Source organism: Eubalaena glacialis, chromosome 4, assembly GCF_028564815.1.
Source record: "Eubalaena glacialis isolate mEubGla1 chromosome 4, mEubGla1.1.hap2.+ XY, whole genome shotgun sequence".
In the NCBI taxonomy this organism is placed as follows: domain Eukaryota; kingdom Metazoa; phylum Chordata; class Mammalia; order Artiodactyla; family Balaenidae; genus Eubalaena; species Eubalaena glacialis.
In genome coordinates this window covers 34,570,257-34,596,205 of record NC_083719.1, presented here as the reverse complement: position 1 = coordinate 34,596,205, position 25,949 = coordinate 34,570,257, and the positions used below count along the sequence as shown (strand labels likewise).

The following is a 25,949-nucleotide window of genomic DNA, read 5'->3' as shown; positions in this document are numbered from 1 at the left end:
GATCTGAGCTCTCCTCATTGCCCTGCAATGATGCCCACAGAGCACCAGCATTAGCCAGAGGGTGGTGTTTGTAGGTCTCTTGACCAACAATCCTATAGTGAGCTGAATTCTCACCCTAATCAAAAGGATATGTGAGTTCTACTGTGCTAACAGGAATATTAAGATTCACCTTGGGAAAAAAATCCCAGTACATCTCTTTCTCATTCTTAAAGATAACCCTACCATGTCCTTTTGCAATTATGAATTGATTCTGTGGGAGAACAGAAAATTTGATCACATGGATAAGGTATTCTCTCTCCTCTCTCCACCTTTCCCACAGTGCTCCCTATTTGGAGTGAATATTCTTTGAGTTCTGCATCCTTGTACAATAAGCAGGCTTCAGTTGTGGTTGTTTTTTAAAAAATGCTATATGGTTTACTGAATTGAAAAAATTATTCCCATATTTTACAGCTCTCTCTCCTACCCTGGTTTTCATTTTCCCAACTTAATAGCATTTACTTTAGGAAAAGGATTTTACATCACTGGATCAAAGAACAGAGGCACCTTTATTGCATCTACATTCACTGGGCTGCAAAGACCCCGCACATTTTCAGTCTGTTGCTTATCATTCCTATTCAGGCCATCCCTGGACTCATCACATTTGTGAGATTTGATTTTTCTCCTCTTTCTCATCTGAGAGCAGGTGGACCAAGACAGTTCTTTGGAGGCTCGACAAGTGATTTCTCTTGAGAGAGGCGCACCTCTCTAGTCTGCCAAGGAATGAAAATTCAGACAATCACACAGATCATTTTGAATGCTGCCAGATAAATTCCACCAAATGCTACTGGCAATAATTACAACCTGTCACTGGGAAATGTGGTGATTTTCTTCTAGCATCAGGCTTCAGCCTTGTCCTGAGTGCCACGAAAATGACACAGAGAGGACATAAACAGCTTTCTCCATAGATACAGCATACATTTCTCATAATCAGGGAAATGAAGGGGTTGATGTGCTTCTTTACCTTGAAATGTCTAGAACAGGGTTCCAGGGGTTAAGTAGGAACCACCTGGAACTTACTGCTCTTTGCTGACAGCACACTTGTCAACTACTCCAAAAATTAGGCAAAGTGGTGAAGAAAGACCACCATTTTGTTATAGGCAGGGCTCTGGGCCCCGACTGAGGAAAGAAAATAACCTGTTGTCGCTTGCGAAAAGCAAAGCTCTTCCGTAAGAATGGAAAGTCCTGAAAGCCAGTATGAGAGTCATCTCCCCAGGAGGTGATAGCATCCCAAAGTCTACTAGGATTTTAGGGTCAACCCCAAGATTGTCTTTTATACAAACAGGACTAGGAAGTCTCATCAAAGGACCGAGCAAGATCATGGGCAAAGCAGCTGTGTGAACCAAGTTAAAAAAAAAAAAAAAGAAAAAGGAAAAAAAAATTTAGTAAGAAGCCAAGGAACGCTGCAGAAATGGCGAGAAAAGACAGAGACGCATAGGAGGGATAAGACAGGAGGAGGGAGTCGGGGAGGGCGGGGAGAGAGGAGAAAGCTGAGCGCGGACGTCAGGAACAAAAGCTCCAGCGGAGTCTGGCGGAGGCACTAAGGGAGCATGGGGTGTTTTGAATAATTATTAAAATTAGCATGTGTCTGCGCCATCCTGTGGGTGTGGCGCACAGCGGAGTGTAAACTCTAGCGGGGCTGGAGCAAACCCTCGATTAGCGGCAGCAGCCTGCCAGCCTGCCCGAGGAGCGTGAGGACCAGCGCGCGGCACAGCGACCGCACGATGGCCTCGTCTCAAGGGAAGAACGAGCTGAAATTCGCCGACTGGATGGCAACTCTGCCCGAGAGCATCCACAGCATCCCCCTCACCAATTTAGCCATCCCAGGTAGGCGCGCTGAGGCTGCCGACGGGGCGCCCGGCGTCCGCTCCCCCTGCCCCGCCCTGCTTTATCCGCCACGAAGTGGTAACTGGCCACGATGCCCGCGGGAGGGAAACTCGTCTCCAGGGGTGGGTCTCGGCCAGGCGAGTGCGTGCCTGGGATGTCCGGGCTCCTGGCGCTTTCCAAACGTCTGGGGACCGTGGCGCGGGGAGTCAAGGTGACTGATTTTCCATGGGTTTTTGAAGCAGGTTGTGTGAGAGGGCTGGGGCAGGGGAAAGGCTTGGCTCCAGGACGGCCCCTCGTGCCCCCCTGCCACGTTTTCTCCGAAGACTTGGGGCTGGGGGCGATTTCTGGGGCTGTGGGGTGATAGTGACCGGTGAGAGCGAGCTGCTGTCCTAAGGGCTCGGCTCCGGCCCGTGGACCTCCCACTCCATCCCTGTCACGGAATCAAGTGGATCTGGTGGATTTCTCTGTTAGAACCTACCCGAGTCATTAATATTCGTCCCTAGTCTCCTTTAAAGAGACAAAGCGCTTCCCGAAGAGTGATGAAAGTTCAGGGACCGGCGGCGGCGGCGTGATCGCTGCCCTTGACCGGGAGCTGGAGGGGGAGAGGAGCGGAGGGGGCAGTTTCCTGATCTGCGTGGACCTAGAGGGCCTGGCCGGGTGGCCACCGTCTGCATTTTGGTCCAAGGGCTGTTAGCAGCCTATAGCGCGCGGGTCGGGAAGGCAAACCCTCGTGGACCGTGCATTTGTTGTTCGGGACAGAAGCTGGGCAGGGGAACCTGCGTGAGCTGCGGCGGAGGGGTGGGATTAATAGGCAAATCTTAGGAAAAAGACGATTGCGGCGGTGTCCGGACAGGCTAGCAGGACGGAAGCCTGGGCAAAGCGAGGAAGAGACTGGAGGCATCCAGAGGCTTCAGCATAGCGCGCACGACTGGGACCAGAGGACCGGGCAGGTTTTGGGGACGGGAGCGCAGCAGACCCTAGTTCGGATGTGCAGGAGGGAGGGTCGTTTCAGGTCGGTGTACCACGGTGACAGCTGGGGACACAGCCATACTTCGTTGACTTTTCGCTTGGGCTGAGGGTGCAGATGCCTGACCCTTCCAGGACTCGGCTAGAGGGCAAAATACCGACAGGCTGTCCACCCCCTGCCCCAAGCTGTGCCGTGTTATCAAGTTCAACCTTCTGGTCTGCCTTCTCTAGATCTGCCCTATCCGGCGCCCCCTCTCAGCCACTGGGGGAAATCATACTTTAAAAAAAAAAAAAAAAAAAAAGAGGAAAAGATGGGTTTTCTCGAAAATCCCAAGAGTCTCTAACCAGTAGCCCTTAGCCCTGGAATTGATCAGTAACTCAAATCAATGGTCGTTCATCAAGCGGATGTTTGGCGGTTATGATAGGCACAGGCTACACTCTGAGAACCAACCCTGGAAGGGAAGGGTTCGTCTACTTTTGTCCTTCTTCAAGAGGTAGCTTCCCAAGAGCCCAGGTGTCTCCAAGGAAAAGAACAAGACAGCTTCTCCACTCTGCACTTACCCCGCTCCCTGGGTGAGCCTGGGGATTGCTCTTTTGAAGGAGACAGTAGAAAGCACAGAACTGTGTTGGCAAAATTCCACTCTCACTTCCACAGGCATTCCTATCCTCTTTTCTTCCTTGCTTTTTATTTTTTGGTTTTTAGAAGGTTACTTTTACATGGTCTCACCTGAGAATTTGTGCTCACATAAAAGGTAAGACGGGCAAGGACTCTGTTGCCAGCCTCCTGATAGGTGACTCTCCAGAGACACAGGGAGGTTAAAAGCCCAAGTTCACACTGCAAGTTCTGAGGGATGGTATGATACCATGTCTGAATCTAACTTACTTTTTTATAGTACTTCACTTTTCAAAGCCCTAGTATGTAACCCAGATCACATAATCCTTCCCCAAACCTTGTGAAGCAGTCAATGCTGATAAGTATTAACTCCATTTCACAGATGTGAAAACTGCACCTCAGTGAAGGGAAATGACCTACAATCAGTTCAGTGATATAACCCTTAAAATGGTCCTTAGGAAAAATCTCCTAGGAATTTTGGAGGGAAATGCTTTGGGGTTTGTATCTGGATGATTCAGCAACAACCAGTACTAGTCAGGGTGAGAGGACAAGGAAATAGGCATTAGCAGGAACAGGATGAATTTTCTTTTCTTTCCACAGGACAAAGTGAAAACCTGAGGTCAGAGGCTTTGATATTCTGATAGTCCTACAGCAGAGACATAATGATGATGGCATTGGATGCAGTGGGAATTTCCACTGCTTTCCCAACTCCTCTTAGTTTTATACTCAAAGTGGATCCCCTGCAAAGCCTTCCATTCTCACTCTCAATACTTCTGAGAAAAAAAAAAAAACCCTATTTCACCAATCTACACGCCTGAATTCCTCCACGATTCTGTAATGCACATTTGGCAGATCCGCACATATAAATCCAGGTTTAAAAATGGGCTTGGTACCTTTCCGCATTACTCAACTTGTGAGAATTTTTGGAGGAAAAAAGACGTTCAAACTTCGATAGTCAGGGAAGACTAATTGGAGACTATTAAACACTAATGGAATAATTGCCTTAAAATCATGCTAATAGCTTCCTGGCTGCTGCTTGTTTACTTGGCCAGTTGCTACAGCTTGAATTAAGTAATTATCTCCACCATTTAAAACCACTCCTGATGTACCACGCAAGTGTTTTTCTGTAGAAGGGAACGGCTGCTCTGCCATCCTCAAAGCTTCAGGGTTTCTTAGGTGGAGCAACTGGAGAGTGAAGAGCTGTCTAATTATGAAGCCATCCACCTGGGGCAGCTGATCTGGATTACCCAGAGCTAGTGCAAAGAACAATCTGCAGGTGTGTGATATTCCCCACCAGGTGTGCAGTTCTGGCATCTTTAAGTGTTTCTCAAGTGTCTGCATCTTGAATGCTTTCATAACCAAATTTCTCAGTGGCTGTTTTGCATTTAAATGGCCTCATGGTTTGGTATTGACTGGCCTAAGGAATTAAATTAGTAATCGTTATTAGTAGTTTTACTTTCACTTTATTTTTCAAAGGAATGGTAGTGTCGTAACACACTGACAGTTACTTGGATTTTGGTCTCATTTGTCTTTTCTTCCTATATCTGATGACACCAAGCTAAGTTTTCATTCATGCATGTTTGCTTAACAATATCCTGGCATTTTGGTTTATGAATAATGTGTCCTCTCACCACAAACAGTTGAGAGAGGATAAACAGGGATGGAAGCAGGGAGACAAAGTATCAAATTCAGGTGAAGTCTGATGAATTTCTGGCATCTTTGAAGCCGAGTTCTAACTCTATAATCATAGAGCTGCCAGAACCATTGTAAAAAGATCCATCATGGGAGCAAGCAAGCTGTTGCTTGATCTGGGTAATTTGTTGGTGATCTGGATCTATGACAGGGAGTCATTCTGTCCAAAATCTAAAAGATCAGGAAGGGTTTTTACTCCATGGGAGGGGTCCGTTATGTATTTTCTGATATGTGATGAAAGTCTTCTTCACATAATACAGTAAATTGACCATGTAATAATGAAAGATTGGCTAAAATGTTGTGGGACTAGAATCTCAGAAAGAGTGTATGTTTCCTTGGTGTCAGAGTTGATTACTGCGTTGACTACCAGTTGGCCTTCGAGCTGGACCCGGGCAGAGTTTGCTTACCCCATCCTCTGTCCTTGGAATGTACTTTCTGCCCACTGTTCACACAGTGGGAACCATTTTCAAGGATGCAGCCTTGAGAGAGCAATGTGTTACTGAGACCATCTGGACAGTGTATGTGGCTGAACCTCTTTAAGGCCTGTATATAAACTTTTAAGATTCTGGCGGGTAGCCGCGGAGATCCAGTCATCTTGCAGCTGCCTTAAAACAAGCTTCTTAGGTAAGTTCCCTGCTTATTAAACTTGCCACCTACCAATCTGGAAGTGATATGCCTTTCTTTGGTCTCTTCCTTGCCAGTTTTCAAATCAAAACTTGAACAGGAATTGTTGACTGTACTTTAGATAAGGAACACAGAAATGCTTTAGAAATTGATCATTGTTCTTGTAGATTTTGTACGCTCTTCCAGAAAATGCTAACACCAATGAAAAAGAACAGTCTTACTTAGGGAAACTAGTTGTTTATATAGCTCCAGTTTCTGTGTTCTTGTGTTGGCTTTTATTAGTTTTAAATTTCTTCCCTCACAGTGATCTCTTCTTGTTGTTCCCGGAGCCAACTATCTTCCTTTTCCTTGTAATTTACTATTTCTATTTTGATTGGGATGAGACAATCTACAGAGCAAATCTGGGACTGGGTCTAATTGTACAAGTTTCTTTTAAAAAACAGGGCATTGTTTTTCATCATTTTAGTTCTGATAGTGATATGGAAGTTAATTTTTCAAAGCAATCAAAAAACAACAAAATTGTTTAGAATGACTATCTTTCTTGTGTTGCCTTTCCAATTCCCAGTTTTGTTTTTGATTTTGCTAAAAAGAAAAAAATTGAATAGCTGGAAAATAATTTATCATACTGGGGCTCTTTCTTGATGAGTTGAACTGAATCACCAACTATTACTAATCAATATAAAATGATACTTCCGTCATCTTACAGTTGACAAAGTGTTTTCTCACGAACACACATGCTTTTCACATGTTCTATCAATAGTCTCCTCAGGCCTTGCTACTCAACGTTGATCCAGGGACCAACAGCATCGGCATACATGGGTTCTTGGTAGAAATGCAGCATCTTGGACCCCAGCCCTCAGACCGATTTAATCACAATCTGCATTTTAACAAGATCCCCAGGTGATTTATATACACATTTAGTTTGAGAAACACTGCTTAGGGTATCTCTAAGAGGAACCTTTATGTAAGTGGCAGAACCAAATTTAAATATACATCTTTGACTAAGTTCTTTCTAACAGACCATGCAGTCTATCTGTGAGTGTTAAAATTTACTATCAGGCTTAGAGCCAGAGCCCCATGTCTGACTCAAGGCTAATGGCCCATGTTGGGAACATTTCTGATAACTGACATTACAGTTCAATAAAATCACAATAAAAGTGATTTAATTGCTACCTAAGTGTTCAAATTAGGTCACTGTGATAAATGTAAAATCTTCCCCCTCATTTCCTTAAAGTCCTGATGCTCATTGATACCAGCTGTCAGCAGCACTTAAAATCAGACCATCTGGTGATGCTAGTGGTCACTAATGACAATTTAGGGGACACTCCATATTGGTTCTTGTCTATTTAATCCCACTTTTTTGTGTGTGTTACAGGACCAGCTACTTTTGTTATATTTATAGATCACAGATTTGTTCACCTTATCTATAAACTAAAACTTTTCAATATTGCTCTGAAGTAATAGTGGCATCATAAATGCAAACTGTAGTAATAATCAGCAACAGAAAGATCTCAAACACAAAGGTAAACAGTAACTTGAGTTTTGATGGAAAGAAGATGATCAATCTTCGTATTTGCAAACCATACCTCATTTATTTAAATCATGGTTTATATGGAATAGAAACATGCATAAATGTGGTTATAACTCACTTGCTTGAATTTTAGTTATTTTAGCATAATCAGTGCTCTAAAAGAGTTAAAATTTTAAAAGGAACCTTCAAGTTGTTAAAATAGATACGTTTATATGTTAAGGCTCCCACACTTTACTCATATGAAGATTTCTCATATCATTACTTAGAGTTTATTGTATCCTATTTAAGTCCAACCCTACCTAATCAAAATAGAAAGAGTAAGTTACAAAGAGGAGGAGTAAAACTGTTGAGTGACATACATCAGCAATAAAAATAGGAAATATTTATGAGGGAAGACTAATAAATGAGGATACAGGGACACAAAATGTAATGTTCCCTAAACTCTATCGGCCCCAAAGTAAAATCGGAGTCATGTTCATCGTCAGTTTTGACCACTCTCAAGTACCTCCTTCATGGACTTCCAAATAGTTTTAGAGGGCGTCCCTGATGGCGCAGTGGTTAAGAATCAGCTTGCCAATGCAGGGGCTACGGGTTTGAACCCTGGTCCGGGAAGATCCCACATGCTGCGGAGCAACTAAGCCTGTGCGCCACAACTACTGAGCCTGCACTCTAGAACCCATGAGCCACAACTACTGAGCCCACATGCCACAACTACTGAAGCCCTTGTGCCTAGAGCCTGTGCTCCACAGCAAGAGAAGCCACTGCAATGAGAAACCCATGCACCACAACAAAGAGTAGACTCGCTCTCCGCAACTAGAGAAAGCCAGTGTGCAGCGACGAAGACCCAATGTGGCCATAAATAAATAAATAAATAAAATAATTAAAAAACCCCAAATAGTTCTAGAAATCTCTGGAAAAATTCTTAAATATGTTTTATAAACCGATTTTGTGGGCTACCACACACGTAGTATCTGCAATTTTCCTTCTTTCCTGTTTTGGGGAACCTATGGGGAGTTGTCATGTTTGCTGCTTTGACGTGTAGAGGAACTGACTGTACTTCCATAGTTTTATACCCAAAACACCACTGCTGCTGGCAGTCCCACCAGGGCTTGTGCTAAGTCTGCAGAGGCCCAACATTGAGGATGTTAATGAGTAACAAGGGCCTTGGATTCCACTGTGGTCAAAGGCTCCCAGAACTGGGTCTCCCACTGTGAAAGGTGCTGATGCCAGTTCTACTGCTGGCCCTGTCACTGCTGAAGCCATGAGTGCCAACACTGCCAGATCCTTTCAATCCTTTTGCTTTTTGTATGGATGCCAACAAAAGAGCTCTTTGAATTTATGTTGATTCTTTTGGTGTTGCCACCTTGCCCTAAGACTCAGGTATGAGTTTATGAGGGCTGGGCAGAGGACAATGGGTTTTATTCTGTACTCTGCATCATTCTCAATGTTAATGCACTCTCTGCATGCACATGTGCATGTGCATGTGTGTGTGTGCATGCCCATAGGTGTATCAACTTTCTCTTAAGATAACTTCTTTTCCAAGAAGCTTCTTGATGTTTCCTATAAGTTGACCTCTGGTGCTACCTAATTAATCATTCCTCCAGACAGGTCCAGAGTAGGAACAGAAGCTGGGGTCCATACTGTTCCCAGTGAACAGCCTGGGACAATGTAAATAGAACCAAATAATCTGATAGACCTAAGGTAATTATTAACACCTTCATTGCTTTAAAGCACATTAATAGAGTAATTGATGTGCTCTGAGCCTTCAAGAGAAGGTTAAATCTCATACACACATATGCACACATTTTAACTATTGTTGGTTAAAGGGGTCAGCTCTGTTAATCTGGAAATTTTACCTATTACCACCAATGAGGTTTATCCATAACCATTACCCATGGGCACTCAAGGAACTTCTAGGTACAATCATGGAATTTGTTATCCTCAAGAAGCTTATAGATTCTCTTAGTTCTCTTTCTCTGTGTAGGGTTAGGGTCAGTCTCAGAAGATTGGGGACCAGAAAATTATAAAAATCATATATTCTAGAAGACAGGGGAAAGTGAGAGAGAAAATTACCATGGTTCAAATGAAATTCGGCAACCAGAAGCTTTCTACAGCACCATATCCTTTTATTATGCTCCATTAAGAGAGGAAGATGGGTCAGAAAGAGGGTCAGGAGAAGACGGTTAAACATGCTTGAGAAGCTGCCAGGATTAGTCACCTCCGGAGATCAGGTACTGAAACAGATGGTCCATTGATTTGTTAGATGTGCTCTTGTTATGTTTCTATATTTCATTATGGATCCTGGGAGTGGACAACTCGTACACCACTCTATCTTAAATGTCAGCTAATGTTAACGTTTCACATGGAAGAATTCTTCTTGTGAATTAATTTTTATGAAGCAGCCATGTTTATCCTTGGTCAACATTATAAATGATGGTTGTGTTCCTTGATTCACTTGGAGAAATGTTCTTCATGAAGGTAAGTGGACTCTGATGAATGAATGACAATCTTAGTTGCCTCGTAGGCTTCCCTGGAGGTCCCTTCTGTCTTGTTGGCTGGTGAAGAGGAAGATGTACTTGAAGGGGTCCTCATGGGCAAATGGGAACCTATTTCAATACACTCTGACTATACTCCTCTGTTGCCATGTGGAGGAGGAGGAGGAAGATGAGGAGAAGGAGGAACAGGGCTGTCTCAGCACAGAATTAACCCTAAACACACTCCTGCCATGACCTGCTTTGGGCTTTTCTCAGAAAAAAAAAATTGGTCAAGGGGATATAAAGATATCACCTTGAAAGTTGCTAGAAAGGAAGGCTGCAGAACTGTCACCCCTCATGTCCTCGTTTCTCTTTGCATCAGTTCAAATTCCTTGGGTCTAGCATTAGAGTTTCACTCTTGAAAATGTCCTTAATTCTCGTCTTACTCTTTATTGTTCTGCTTACTTGGAAAAAACTCCAACTCAGTTAAACTCATTTTTCTACCTATTCCAATCCCAGAAAACTTCAGTGGCTAAATATTTTTGAAGAAAGAGAACACAGCCTGGATGGCTCCACTAACTAGACATTTTTGACCATGAATCTTACTGCACATCCCTAGTAATCTTACTGCATATCCCTAGTAATCTTACTGCACATCCCTAGTAAATTCATTTTCCTATTCTCTGAGATAATAACTTCATACTCTTCTTGCTTCTCAAATCAATATCTCCTTCCCACCTCACTCTAAACTTATGACCTCACCTCTTATTTTACAGGAAAAAAATAGATGCAAACAGATATGAACTTTCTCAGTTTCCCACAATTAACCCATCACCCCCCTGCATCTATTTCTGCATACTCTGTATTTTCTTTAGGTAAGAAGAAGTCATGACCTGATCCTACCTAAGTCCAGCTTCTCTACTCATGGTCTGGATCCCATTCACTCAAATCTCCTACGTTTGATCTCAAATTTATCCCCTCTCTTTCCTGCCACTACCAGATCATTTCAGTCGCTACACAAACATATATTACTATCAATATTACCTCTCTTAAAGAAAAAAAATCCCCCTTGACTCCACACCTGTGTCTCTATCCACTGCACTATTTCTCTGATATTTGTAAAAATATCCCCTCTGTCTTCAGGTTATTTCCTTTCCTCTGCCTGCCGCATACTAATCTCATTATTTCCCCACCACTGGACTAAAATTGTTTTTATCTAGGTTGCCAATGATTTTTTTTTTTTTTTTTTGCTAAAGCTAATGGATAATTCTCTATCGTCTTATCTGACTTTTCAGCATCGTTTGATGTGACTGACCACACTCCTCTTCTTGAAACATGTTCTTCCTTTGGCTTCTTAAGACACTTTTTGTGTGTGTGTGTAGTTAAAAAACACATGACATAAGATTTACCCTCTTAATGGTTTTTTAAGTGTTCAGTATTCTTAATTATAAGCACAAAGGTGTATAGAAGATCCCTATAACTTTTTCATCTTGCATGACTGAAACTTTATACCCATTAAATAGCAACTCATCATTTTCCCTTCCCACTAGGCCCTGCAACCACCATTCTACGTTCTACTTTGATGAAGTAGATACCTACTTCATGTAAGTAGAATAATGTAGTATTTGTTCTTTTGTGACTGGATTATTTCACTTAGCATAATGTACTCAAGGTTCATTCATGTTGTAGCATATGTCAGGATTTCCTTCCTTCTTCACAGCTGAGTAATATTCCATTGCATGTATATACCAATTTCATTTATATATTCATCTGTCAGTGGACATTTAGGTTGTTTCTGTATCTTGACTATTGGGAATAATGGTGCAATGAACATGGGAGTGCTAATATCTCTTTAATAGCCTTTTTCAATTATTTTGATTAAATACTTAGAAGTGGGATTGCTGCGTCATATAGTAGTTATATTTTTAACTTTTTGAGGAAATGCCATATTGTTTTCTGTAGCAGCTGCATCATTTTACATTCCTACCAACAGTGAATAAGAGTTCCAATTTCTCCATATCTTCACCAACATTTGTTATTTCTGGGTTTTTTTTTGATAATTACTATCCTAACAGGTGTGGGTTGATATCTCATTGTGGTTTTGATTTTAATTTCCCTGATGATTAGTGATGCTAAACTTCCATTCATGTACCTGTTGGCCATTTGCATGTCTTTTTAGGAGAAATGCCTATTTAAGTCTTTTGACATTTTTTAGTCAGGTTATTTGGTATTTGGTTGTAGGAGTTGATATATTTTGGAAATTAATTCCTTGCAGATATATGATTTGTAAATGTTTTCTCCCATTTCATAGGTTGCATGTTCACTCTGTTGATTGCTTCCTTTGCTATCCAGAAGTTCTTTAGTTTCACATAGTTCCACTTGTCTATTTTTTCTTTTGTTGTCTGTGCTTTTCATGTCGTAACCAAGAAATCATTGCCAAGATCAATGTCCAGAAACTTTCCCCTCATGTTTTCTTCTAGAAGTTTTACAGTTTTAGGTCTTACATTTAGAGCTTTAGTTCACTTTGAGCTTATTTGTGTATGATGTATGGTCCAGATTCATTCTTCTGCATGTAGATATCCATTTTTCCCAACACATTTGTTGAAGAGACTAAACATTCATCATTGTGTATTCTTGACACCCTTGTCGAAGAGCAGGTGACTGTATATGTGTGGGTTTATTTCTGGGTTCTATATTCTGTTCCATTGGTCTATATGTTTGTCTTTGTGCTAGTACCATACTGCTTTGATTGCTTTAGCTTTGTAATATGTTTTGAAACACAAAGGTCTATGCCTCCAGCTTTGTTCTTCTGTCTTAAGGTTGTTTTGTTTATTTGGAGTCCTTTGTGTTTCCATATGAATTTTAGCATTGTTTTTTCTATTTCTGTTAAAAAATGCCATTGAGATTTTGACAGGGGTTGCTTTGAATCTGTTAGATTACTTTAGGTAGTTTGGGCGTTTTAACAACACTAAGTCTTCCATCCACAAATGGGATGTGTTCCCTTTTATTTGAACCTTCTTTAATTTTTCACAAATGTTTTTCAGTTTTCTGAGTACAAGTCTTTTACATCCTTGGTTAAGTTTGTTTGTTTGTTTGTTTGTTTGTTTCTGGCCATGCCATGCAGCATGTGGGATCTTAGTTCCCCAACCAGGGATCAAACCCATGTCCTCTGCTGTGGAAGTGTGGAGTTTTAACCATTGGACCACCAGGGAAGTCCCCCTTGGTCAAGTTTATTCTTAAATATTTTATTCTTTTTGATGCTGTTCTATATAAGATTGTTTTCTTAAATTCCCTTTTGGATTGTTGATTTTTAATATATAGAAATAAAACTGATTTTTGTATGTTGATTTTGATCCTGCAACTTTACTAAAAGCATTTATTCTAACAGGTTTCTGTTGATTTTGTTGTTGTTGTTGTTGTGTGTATGTGTGTAATCTTTAGGGTTTTCTACATATAGAATCATGTCATCTATAAACATAAATAATATTAGTTTTTTCTTTCCTATTTGGATGTCCTTCATATCTTTTTCTTGCTTAATTGCTCTGGCTAGATTTCCAGTACTATGCTGAATAGAAGTGGTAACAGTGGGTATACTTGCTTTGTCCTGATCTTAGCAGAATCATTTTCAGCTTTAACTATGATGTTAGCTGTGGGCATTTCATTTTTTAGGTTAAGGTAAATATCCTTCTATTCCCAGTTTGTTGAGTATTTTTATCATATAAGGGTGTTGAATTTTGTCAAATGCTTTTTCTGCATCTATAAAGATGATCATGTGATTTTTACCCTTCATTCTGTTAATGGTGTATCACATTGATTGATTTTCATATGTTGAACCATCCTTGCACTCTTGGATTAAATCCCACTTCGTCATAGTGTATGGTTCTTTTAATGTGCTATTGAATTTGGTTTGCTAGTATTTTGTTGAGGAATTTTGCCTTTATATTCATCAGGGATATTGGATTGTAGTTTTCTTGTAGTGTCTTTGGCTAGCTTTGGTATCAGCGTAATGCTGGCCTCAAAAATGAGTTTGGAAGTGTTCCCTCCTCTTTAATATTTTAGAAGAGTTTAAGAAAGATTGGCATTAACCCTTTAAACATTTGTTAAAATTTAACACTAAAGCTGTCTGGTCCTGGACTTTGCTTAGAGATTTTTAATTACGGATTCAATCACCTTATTAGTTATAGGTCTGTTCAGATTTTCTATTTCTTCATGATTCAGTCTTGGTAGATTGTATGTTTCAAGAAATTTATCCATTTATTCCAGGCTATACAGTTCATTGGCATAAAATTGTTCACAGTAGTCTCTAGTAATCCTTTTTGTTTATGTGGCCTCAGTTGTAATGTCTCCTTTTTCATTTCTGATTTCATTTATTTGAGTCTTCTCTTTTTTTCTTAGTCTTACTATAGGTTTGTCAATTGTGTCTATCTTTACAAAATACCAACTCTTAGTTTTGATGATTTTTTTAAGCTATTTTTCTATTCTCAGTTTTATGTATTTCCTCTCTAATCTTTATTATTTCCTTTCTTCTATTAACATTGGGCTTAATTTGTTCTTTTTTTTCTAACTTCTTGAGGTGTAGAATTAGGTTGTTCATTTGAGATTTTTTTAATGTTTTAAATCAGAAAAGACATACTGTACTTCTTGTTTGAAATTTTTTGCCTTAAAAAAGAGATCTTTCTTCTTTTTTAATGAAGGTGTTTATTGCTATACACTTTATTCTTACTAATGCATTTGATGCATCCCATAAGTTTTGGTATGGTATGTTTTCATTTCCTTTGTCTCAAGATATTATCTAATTTCCATTTTGATTTCTTACTTGACCTATTTGTTATTAAAGAGTATATAGTTTAATATCCATATATTAAAGAAATTTTCAGCTTTATTCTTCTATTGATTTCTAGTTCAATTTTATTGTGGTCAGAAAAGACACTTGTTATGATTTCAATCTTTTAAATTTATTTAATCCTTTTGTTTTGTGACCTAACATGTGATCTATCCAGGAGAATGTTCTGTGTGTGCTGGATAAGAATGTGTATTCTGCTGCTGTTGGATGAAATGTTCTGTGTAATTTGGTCTATAATGTTGTTCAAGTTCTCTGTTTCCTTGATCTTCTGTTTGAACATTCTATCCATTATGAAAAGTGGAGTATTGAAATCTCCTATTATTATAGTGTTACTGTCTATTTATCCCTTCAGTTTTGTCAATGTATGCTTTATATATTTAGATACTCTGATGTTGGGTGTATATATTTATTTATAATTTATATATCTTCATTGTTATGTGACCCTTTTGTGACAGTTTTGTGACAGTTTTTGACTCTTGTGACAGTTTTTTGACTTAAAGTCTATTGTGTCTGATATAAATATAACTGCTCCTACTCGCTTTTAGTTTCCATTTGCATGGAATATATTTTTCAATCCTTTCATTTTCAGTCTATGTGTGTCCTTAAATCTAAAGTGAGTATCCTATTTCAACAGCACATTAAAAAGATCTTGAACCATGATCAAGTGGGTTTTATCTTTAGGATGAAAAGATTGTTCAACATACACAAATTAATAAATGTTATACACAGCATTAATACAGTAAAAAATAAAAATCACATGATTTCTCAATAGATGCAGAGAAAACATTTGACAAAATTCAATGCCATTTCATAATTAAATCTTTCAACAAATTAGATATAGAGGGAGTATATCTCAATGTAATAAAGGCCATATAGGACAAACTCACAGCTAACATCATACTCATATGTAAAAAGCTGAAAGATTTTCCTCTAAAAACAGGAACAAGACAAGGGTGCCCACTCTCACCACTCCTATTCAACCTAGTACTGGAAGACCTAGCCATTACAATTCGATAAGGAAAGAAATAAAAGTCATCCAAATCAGAAAGGAAGAAGTAAATTTTCTCAGTTTACAGATGACATGATGTTATATATAGAAAACCCTAAAGCCTCCACCAAAAAAACCTGCTAGAACTAATAAACAAATTCAGTAAAGTTGCTAGGTACAAAATCAATATACAAAAATTAGTTGCCTTTCTATACACTAACAACAAAATATCTGAAAGAGAAAAAAGGAAAACAATCCGATTTACAATAGTAAATTGAAACAATAAAATACTTAGGACTATAGGTACCCTTCACTTTTTGAAAGTTCACTTTATGCTGTTTTGCTTTTATGAAAGATCTACATTAGTACTTATTTTTCTAACCAAAAGAAATCTGAAGACGATTTTCACTTTTACGAAAAAAAACAAAAGGCAAAAAGTGTTCAAATTTGTTTTGCAGGGAGCCATTACAAAGGCAGCACTCACCCTGAGCTGCCAGAGTGGCACTGCTAAGCTCCACCCCTGGGAGCTATGCTCAGTGTCTCAGCATCAAGCCACCATACTTTGAACTGTGTCTGTGAGCATCTTTGCATTATCTTTATTTATTTTATACATCCATTAACAACATGTGTCCTAATTGCTTCTTTGATTTATGCCATTTCTACTTACAAAAGGTTTCATAGGAACACTCTACTTTCAGAGAGTGAGGGAAACCTGTAAACTTAACCAAGGAGGTGAAAGATCTGTACACTGAAAACTATGAGATGTTGATGAAAGAAATTGAAGCAGACAGAAATTAATGAAAGATATTCAATGTTGTGGGATAAGAATAATTAATATTGTTAAAATGCCCATACTACCCAAAGCCATCTATAAATTCAATGCAATCCCTATAAAAATTCCAATGGCATTTTTCACAGAAACAGAAAAAAAAAATCCTAAAAGTCATATGGAACTAGAAAAGACTTGAATAGCCAGAGCAATCGTGAGAAAGAAGAACAAAGCTGAAGCATCACACTTCCTGATTTCAAACTATACTACAAAGCTATAGTAATCAAAACAGTTTGCTACTGGCATAAAAACAGACATGTTGACCAATGGAATAGAATCAAGAGCCCAGAAATAAACCCATGCATATGTGGTCAACTATTATTTGACAAGGGAGTCAATAATACTCAATGGGAAAAAGATAATCTTTTCAATTAATGGTGTTGGGAAAACTGGCAAGAGAATGAAATTGGGCCCCTTTCTTATACCATACACAAAAATTATCTCAAAATGGATTAAAAACTTAAACATAAGACCTGAAACTATAAAACTTCTTGAAGAAAACATAGGGAAAAGCTCCTTGACATTGGTCTTGGCAATGATTTTTTGGATATGACACAAAAAGAACAAGCAACAAAAATGAGAATGAATAGGTAGGACTACAACAAACTAAAAAGCTTCTGCACAGCAGAAGAAATAATCAACAAAATGAAGAGGCATCCTAAAGAATGGTAGGAAATATTTGGAAACCATATATTTAATAATGGGTTAATTTTCAAAATATGTAAGGAATTCGTACAACTCAATAGCAAAAAACAAATAATCTGATAAAAAACTGGCAGAGGACCTGAATAGACATTTTCCAAAGAAGACATACAAATGACCAACAGGTACATTAAAAGATGTGCAAAATCACTAATCATTATTAGTTACTAGTCATCTAGTTACTGTCATCTCCCACATGAATTACTCCAAAGGCCTCCTAACCAGGTTCCCTGGCCTCTTTTTGCCTTTCTACACAGAGTATCTTTTAAAAGTATAAATCAGGTACATCATTAACTTGTTTAAAACCCTCTGCATTTACTTACTAAAATTACTGGTCCCTATCTCTCTGATCTTGACTCTTTCTACCCTTTCCTTACTCACTAATCCCAGCTATTCTTTCTGGCCCTCATATCCTCCAGATTTCTCCCTGTCTTAGAGCTTTGCTTGGAATCTTCCTCCAGATTAGCAACAGCCTGCTTTCTTCTCCTTATGGCCTCAAGTATGATGCCTTCTCCTCAGGAGATATTACCTGACTGTGTTAGCCAATGCAGTTCACCTCCACCCTCATCATTTTTTCTAACAATTGATTGGCTTATATTCTTCATAGTGCTTGGGTAACAATAATTAATTACTTTATTTATATCTTATTGTCTGTCAACTGGGTAGAATATAAACACCTTGAGGGCAGGACCTTATTTGAATCTTTTCTAGTGCCCAGAATATGTCTGGCCTATAGTTGTGTGGTATATATATGTTGACAAATGACAAAGCCAGTATAGAGGGACTCTGATCTTGCACAAAAGATTCTGTCCTGTTGATCTGAGAACAAGCCAACCCAAAGAAATTATTCAGGTCAGCTCCATTATTCAAAATTTTTAACAAGTCCGGATCAAAAATGGGTTAATTTCAGTAAAGGGATGATCTCAGTGAACTTTAATAAAGACTATGCTGGGCTCAATGTTTTTTGAAAGAGACACATGATAATTGAACAAAATGAAATAGAAATTTGTTTTATACAGCAGTTTTTAGCCATTATGACACTGCATGTTCAACCAATTTCTTATAATTTATATGTTTATATACTTAATAATTGTTATAATAAAGACTTTGAAGAAATATTAGATTGCCCTGTGCCTTCAAGGAAAAAAAAAAAACTTTGCTATCTTTAATACTGCTTTGATTTTAAAGTTTTGTATTCCAGTTATCTATAAGTTGGTAATTCAAGTATGATCTGTATAGTGACTTATTGAACCAAAATATAGTAATAATATTCAACTCCACAATTATTTTGAATAATGCTTTTATTAGCCTCTGTAAAGGAATATGAGGAATTCTATTAAAATACAACAAAAGTATACATGATAGCCACAAGGCAAAAAAGAGGATCCATCTACAAAACCAATGTAATGGATTTAAAATGTCATGTACAAAAGATGTAAGAGCTGGCACTTAATTGCAGAAATGTGTTAACATGGGTAAAGTCAAGAAAGGGTTGAGATTAAAACAATGAAGACAATACTAAGATCTCTCTTCGCTATACTTGGAACTAGAAGTAGCATAAGGAAAGGTCAGAACATTGTTTAGGGCAGATGGTGTGAAATGAACAAATGATAAAAAGCAATAAGGACTATGTAATTCAGGCAGAGGAGATATAGTTTAAAAATGCAGGCTCTGGTTTCAAACACCTGGGGTTTGTAGCGTGGCTTTGCCACGTATTAGCTCTGTGCTTCAGTTTTCTCAACTAAAAACTGGGGATAATAATAGTACTTCATAGACTGTTATGAGTACTTCATAGGTATAATACTTCTTAGGTTGTTGTAAGGATTAAATGAGGATGCATGTAAAGTGGCTAAGAAGGCCTGGTGTACATGATATTACCTACTCATGTTTCACTTGTGATTTTCAATCAGGATGAATAATCTTCAAAAGAAAAGTGAGAGGATCGTAAGAAAAAATGTTTTCAAATGTGTTCAAGCTTTTGTGCCAAGGCAATGTATATCTCTGGGTACTAAGGGGGAAAAATGATAAAATACTATAGAATCAAGGAATCATTTTTAGAGATTGTGAAAACTGAAGTATAAAGGTATGCAAATATCACCATGTCCAAAAGAGGAAAAATTAATCCCAGCGACTTCATATGGTAATACCTGAATGATTTGTAAGTGATTAAAAAAGGAAGTGATGATAAGGGATCACCTTGTACTGTGAAAAGTGAATCAGTTGGTTGACATGGGACCCTGATGGCAGTCCTGGATCTGCAACCAAGTGTTGGGCAAGTCATGTAAGTCTGCTAGGTCTGTGGTGTTACATCTGTAAAACTGCTTAGCAGTTAATGTTGTGGACAAACTTGGTTCAAACCATGACTCTGCTATTTACCAGCTGACTCAGGGGAGCCACTAAAAACCCTCTGAGTTACAATTTCCTCAGCTCCCAAATGGAGATAATGACAGTACCAAACTCACATCCTTTATGGTGAGGATTCAATAAAATAAAATATCTAGCATACTTGTCACAGAATAAATGGTCAATAAATGTCACTCTTTTTCTCATTCCATCATGTCTAATTAAGCTCATTTACTTTGCTAACAGGGTCCCTGGTGGGACGTACCTGGCTCTTTGCTTTCGTAGCTCCTTTTCCCTTGTCTCCCCTCAGTCAAAGCCTGTTGACTTTTCTCTTTTCCCTTTGCAGGCTCAGCCCTGCCGTAGGCTCCAGAACCCGTCCCACCATAAACAAGGGAATGTAAAGAGGGCCATTTCACCTGTTTCCTTACTGCATCTAGTACTCAGCTTCTAATGCAGCTGCGTAGAGAACAATGAACTGTTGTAGGAGGGGCACACATGAGTAGCCCAGAAAGGGGAACGGAGCTTCCCATTGGTGAAAAAGATATTGGCCAGGGAGACCCAGTGGCAAGTGATTAGAAGAATATCCATATCCAGAGAGGACAGGGTCCAGCAATAGTTCTGGTCCAGCACAGAGAACAGGGTCCAATATATAGACAGAGATAATAAGAAACCTACAAGCAGATTTCCCAGAAACACAGGGAAACTTCAGCCAGGTTGAACTTGCTCACATGAAGTTTACTTGTCCAAGTCTGAGCTTTGGACACCACCTTAGATGATTAGACTTTTCTCTTTAAGTTCTTCAGCCCCAGGCTGTACCCATATCCTAGGATGAGAAAAGTTCTGTATGATTCTTCCCAGTCCCACCCATCCCAGAATACCTTGTGCCTGCCTGAGGTCTCTTTCACTGTGATTTATGAGAAAACTCCTGATTGTTACAAGTTGATACATTAGGTAACAGAGGCTAAATTTTAAAATGATTTATAAACTTGAAGATTAATTGGAGCTATTTTGACAAGCTTTAACGAGTCAAACAAAAAAAATCGAAATATAAAATATGTAAAAGCAGGTCGACAGAAACTTGATTTAACTGTGGTTTGTGAGGAAAGGATCTAGGGCACATAGCCAACTGGGAACTGGTTGTAAGTCGGTAGGGTGACATGGCAGCAATAATGTGTATGCACGCGTGGGCTGCAGTGCCAGATATAGTTAGCAGAGCAACGGGTATAATAGCCTGGCTGACCCTGTGCTGGGCAGAGCCATCTGCAGCATGGTGCTCTGTTCTGGGCTTCAAACTTTCACGGGGACTTTGGAAAGCTGCAGGGTGTAGGGGGAACAAGGGATTGTGGATTGTGGAGATGGCTTTACTGAGTCATTGACTCTGAAGTTTCTGGAAGCCAACTTGCATGGGAATATAGCCACCTGTCTTCAGACACATGAAGGAGAGGTCTATGAAGTTCTAAATTAAAGCAATAAAAAAAATTTTAAAGGGATGAAGATTTTGGCAAGCTGAAAGCAAGGAAGAACCTTTTATCAATGTGATTTTTAACCCTCTCTAGTAGAAGTGTGTAAAGAGAGCTGGTCATCTTTGAAACATCTGCATTTACACAGAATTTACATTTACATTTACACCTCTAAGGCCTTTTCTGCTTCTAAAACACTGTGATTTTGGATAGGTTACTTATTGTCTTATAACATCAGTTTCTTATATGAAAATGGGGGTAGAAATAGTACCCATCTTCTTATGATTGTTGTATATAGATCAACTCACTGATCACTCTTTCTGCCTTAACCTGTCCTCCATCTGTAGCATGTTTTTGTTCTTTTCCCTTCATTTTTATAAAGTTTTACTTATTGTTTAATTGCCTGGAAGAATTTAGCAATCTCTTCTAGCAGGCAGGATATGAACAGAAAATTGAGTACCCCAGGAACAAAGCCCATTTTAATTTAAGACCTGAATATTATTTCCAAGACTATTAGATTAAGAATAATATTTTGGTGTATCAGTAGGTAGAACTTATTTCTCTCTGTGTCAATGTAGTTATTGAAACTGACCTCCTGTGATAGAAGATATGCAGCTTCCCAGCTGCAATCATTCCATTACCCGTACACAAATTGGGATCCCCTGGGCCTTTCCTGAAGTCAAGATGCCAGAATGACCCTAAGGACCTGACCTCAGCAAAGTTCTTGAAGGAGAAAACAACAACTTTGAGTTCAAAATGTTTTGAAGAATGTTTTTCTCCTTAAAGCCAGCTTACTCTCCAGACATCTCATTATGTTAATGCGCAGTTCATCTAAGGACCATTTCAACAATTTAATGGGGGTACACTATAGTATTTGGCAACAATAAATATCCAAGAGTAGAATGATGGTTGCCAGGAGGTGGTGGAGAGGAGGGGGAACTGGAGAGTTGTTTAGTGTGATTAGAATTTCAGTTTTGCTGAAGATCTCCTCAGTTTTACTGGAGATCTCTTGTACGACAATATGAGTATGCTTAACACTATTGAAATGTACACTTAAAAGTGGTTAAGATGGTAAGTTTTATGTTATAGTTTGTTTTTTTTTTAACCACAAATGGGAAGAAAAAATTTGCCCAGTCAGATCAAGTTTTATGGGTTTTGACATAAGCTCCTGGAGGCTTGCTATATAGTTTTCTGTAGCGTTTGTAATTCTTTGAGGCTCTAACACCAAGAAAAGGCGTCTTCTTCAGCGTTGCTTCTGGCTATGAGGCTAATAATCTTGTTTTTCCCTCTTCTTATTTCATTCATGATTTCACTGATTGAAGATGGCCAAATTACATTACCTTCTTAGGTCTCTGTTTCTTTAGTGTGATATCAGACTAATGTCCTTTGTCCTCTTAATTACCCTGCTGGTAAGGGTTAATGAAATAATATGTGGATGCTTTCAAATTCCTTGTATTGGAAACATATTCCTGGTTTTGTGAACATTTAGGATTCACATCACCCAGAGTTACCGCCCAAGGACAATTTCTCTTCTTGGATGAAGTTGGTGGCACCATATTATAACTTGGACAAGATCACTATTCATTCATTCAGAAATTACATACTAAACACTGAATATGTTCCAGGCTGTTCTAGGGGCTGGAAATGGAGGTAGACAAGCTAGATTAGGTAATTCCATTCTAGTAGTAGGAAGGAGACCGTAAACAACTACAGAGAAAAAGACTCTTTGGAAGAATTCACCTAAACCAGAGGAATCACGTTAATTTTTGTTAAAATATCTGAGCTCCAGGTCCTAACAATTTCTTTTGGAGGACTTCACTTTTTGTTTTCACTTTAAAATGAAGAAAATGAGCACAATGGTTGGGACCCGTCATATGCTCCCATGAGTACTCTTAGATTATTGTTCACATGGCTTGGCCCTGCATAGCCAATTAAATAGTGAAAATTTCAGGCTTTATTTTAGATAGTTCCAATATCTAGATGAAGGCTTGACCTTTCCATCTTTCACAGGGATGTTTTTGTGGGCTCATTCCTTTCTCTTCATGCCAGAACTCAGGAGAAGGGCAGGCTGTGACTGAGGTGCTCATCCTAGAAGCCTTTCTCTCTTTCTTTAACCTTGTCCCACATGCACAATCTCAGTTTCTTTTACAGCCTCCTTCCAGCCACATTTGCTTGCGATCATCATATTACACTATTTGCCTGCATCCTCAATTTCAGGCGCTGACCAGGGTAGTAATAAGGTACTATCTCTCCTTTTGCCTGGCCCTTTTGGAAGCTGTTGTTCTAGTTGGAGAGCATTTGCTGAGTCTTAGGGTCACCCTGCATCCCAAGAGTCTGAAGGAAGTTGTTTCAGAGGTTAAAGACAGTTGTTGGTTTTGCTTCTTATATGTGATTCCAAAAGTATAATCTGATTCATTTTCAGTAGGCTGGAAAGCTCTCTCACTGGCAGAAGTACAGTTTCAGGAGATCCAGCTAAAAGTACTATTGCAGCAATATCATAGGAAAAGATCACAGTAATAACTGCCATTTATCAAGGGCCTGCCTTCTGACAATCACTTACACATATTAACTCTAACACTTGTAATAACCCTGTGCAGTCAATACTATTCCCATTTTACAGATGTGCAAACAGAGAGATTGAATACTTGTACTCAAAGAGGTATCAGGTGATGAAGACAGAGAGCTGTCAAGTTTCAAAGCCTAAGTTTTTTTTAAAAAAAATTAGGTCTTATATCCAGAATAAAGCTCCTAGGTCTTGAGTAGCAGTCTTCACCATTTTTCCAGGATTCTCTTCATTGACAATTATAAATGATCTTTTTCTGTGTTGTTTTAAGTGCATATTTATTTGAGCCCTTTCAAAAGCAATCAGTATTTATGTATTTTAATGTTTTAACCTACTTTTCCATTATGCTGTAACTTGAAAAATGTACTCAGATATCTTCTTAAATACTTAAACAAGTAAAACACCAAAACTAATGGGATTAAATTCAGCAAGAGTGAGATTAAAAGTTTGCTTTATGCCTTAAACCCCAAGTTGTGGTTTCCCTTCACACCTTACCCCTGCAAAATGTCATCATACCGTCTTCTACAATGAGAAAAAAGCAAATGCTATAAATGAAAAAAATGTTCAGTGCAGCTACATTAGCCTCACAAGGGCCTAAATGGACCTTTGAATCCCAGTGTTATGTTCAGAAGGACACTACTGAGAGCCTCCCGATGGCTGACACATTGGTCTTTGACTCTGGGAGATGGCATTTTGATTTTTTTTTTTAAATTAATTAATTTATTTATTTTTGGCTGTGTTGGGTCTTCGTTTCTGTGCGAGGGCTTTCTCCAGTTGCGGCGAGCGGGGGGCCACTCTTCATCGCGGTGCGCGGGCCTCTCACTGTCGCGGCCTCTCCCGTTGCGGAGCACAGGCTCCAGACGCGCAGGCTCAGTAGTTGTGGCTCACGGGCCTAGCCTCTCCGCGGCATGTGGGATCTTCCCGGACCGGGGCACGAACCCGTGTCCCCTGCATTGGCAGGTGGACTCCCAACCACTGCGCCACCAGGGAAGCCCGCATTTTGATTTTGATTGCTTTTCTATCTTGAATTTAGAGCCATTCCCAGAATATTGTTTTCAAGGGATTTTTCCTGGCTAATGTCTGGGCAAAAATCATTTTTATTCCTGATGAAAACCTCTTTTCTACCAAAATTCAGAATAGAATATGACAAAGCTTTGGCTCCAATCTCTCTAAAATGATTTGATTTCATTGTGACATTTGCTGACAGTCATAACATATGCACTTTCCTAAACTTTGACAATATTTTAATAGGAAATTAAATGAAAGAAATACATTTTACTAGATTTTTTTCTTCATTAAAAAAAAGTAGCATGTAGAAACAACTTTAACAATTGCTTTCTATAATTCTAGGGAGTGTGTTAGATATTTTGGCAAATAATGGCTAACATTTATATGTAACACACTCATAGGGTCACTTTTTTAAGTTATAGAATTTACACCTTTAAGGATAATACCATGCTTGGCTCTGTGCGCCACCCAGAGAAGTTCTGTCTCAGGCGCCGCCAGAGCTTGGGCTGGGACGCCAGGGTCAGTGTCTCTGCTGAGAGGTGCGGAGCCTTCTTTGGACTCGCCGGGGTTTGGGCTTCAGGACAACATGGGGCTGTGTCCATGCTGACAGGAGCTGGGGTTCCTGATGACCCAGGAGACGCCAGGAGGAAAAGCCGTGTGACTGACAGGGTCTTGGTGCTCCGGCCAGGTGTCAGGCCTATTCCTCTGAAGTGAGAGAGCCAAGTTCAGGACATTGGTCCACCTGGCACCTCCCGGCTCCACGTAATATCAAACAGCGAAAGCTCTCCGAGATATCTCCATCTCAACGCTAAGACCTAGCTCCACTCAACAACCAGCAAGCTACAGTGCTGGACACCCCATGCCAAACAACTAGCAAGACAGGAACGCAACCCCACGCATTAGCAGAGAGGCTGCCTAAAATCATAATAAGGTCACAGACACCCCAAAACACACCACCAGACGTGGACGTGCCCACCAGAAAGACGAGATCCAGCCTCATCCCCCAGAACACAGGCACCAGTCTCCTCCACCAGGAAGCCTACACAACCCACTGAACCAACCTTATCCACTGCGGGCACACACCAAAAACAACGGGAACTATGAACCTGCAGCCTCTGAAAAGGAGACCCCAAACACAGTCAGTTAAGCAAAATGAGAAGACAGAGAAAGACAAAACAGGTGAAGGAGCAAGGTAAAAATCCACAAGCCCAAACAAATGAAGAGGAACTAGGTAGTCTACCTGAAAAAGAATTCAGAGTAATGATAGTAAAGATGATCCAAAATCTTGGAAATAGAATGGAGAAAATACAAGAAACTGTAACAAGGACCTAAAAGAACTAAAGAGCAAACAAACAATGATGAATAACACAATAAATGAAATTAAAAATTTTCTAGAAGGAATCAATAGCAGAATAACTGAGGCAGAAGAACGGATAAGTGACCTGGAAGA

The 25,949-nt window shown here is 39.4% G+C and overlaps 1 protein-coding gene across 1 annotated transcript in view; it reads left to right on the top strand.

The window, feature by feature from the left end:
• The first annotated feature begins 1,628 nt into the window (after window positions 1-1,628).
• PLCXD3 (phosphatidylinositol specific phospholipase C X domain containing 3) overlaps window positions 1,629-25,949 on the top strand; it is a 165,559-nt gene continuing 141,238 nt past the window's right edge. The window contains exon 1 of the mRNA XM_061187745.1: window positions 1,629-1,863. Coding sequence (XP_061043728.1) covers window positions 1,761-1,863 — 103 coding nt within the window. The 5' untranslated portion in view covers window positions 1,629-1,760. The remainder of the gene's footprint in view (window positions 1,864-25,949) is intronic.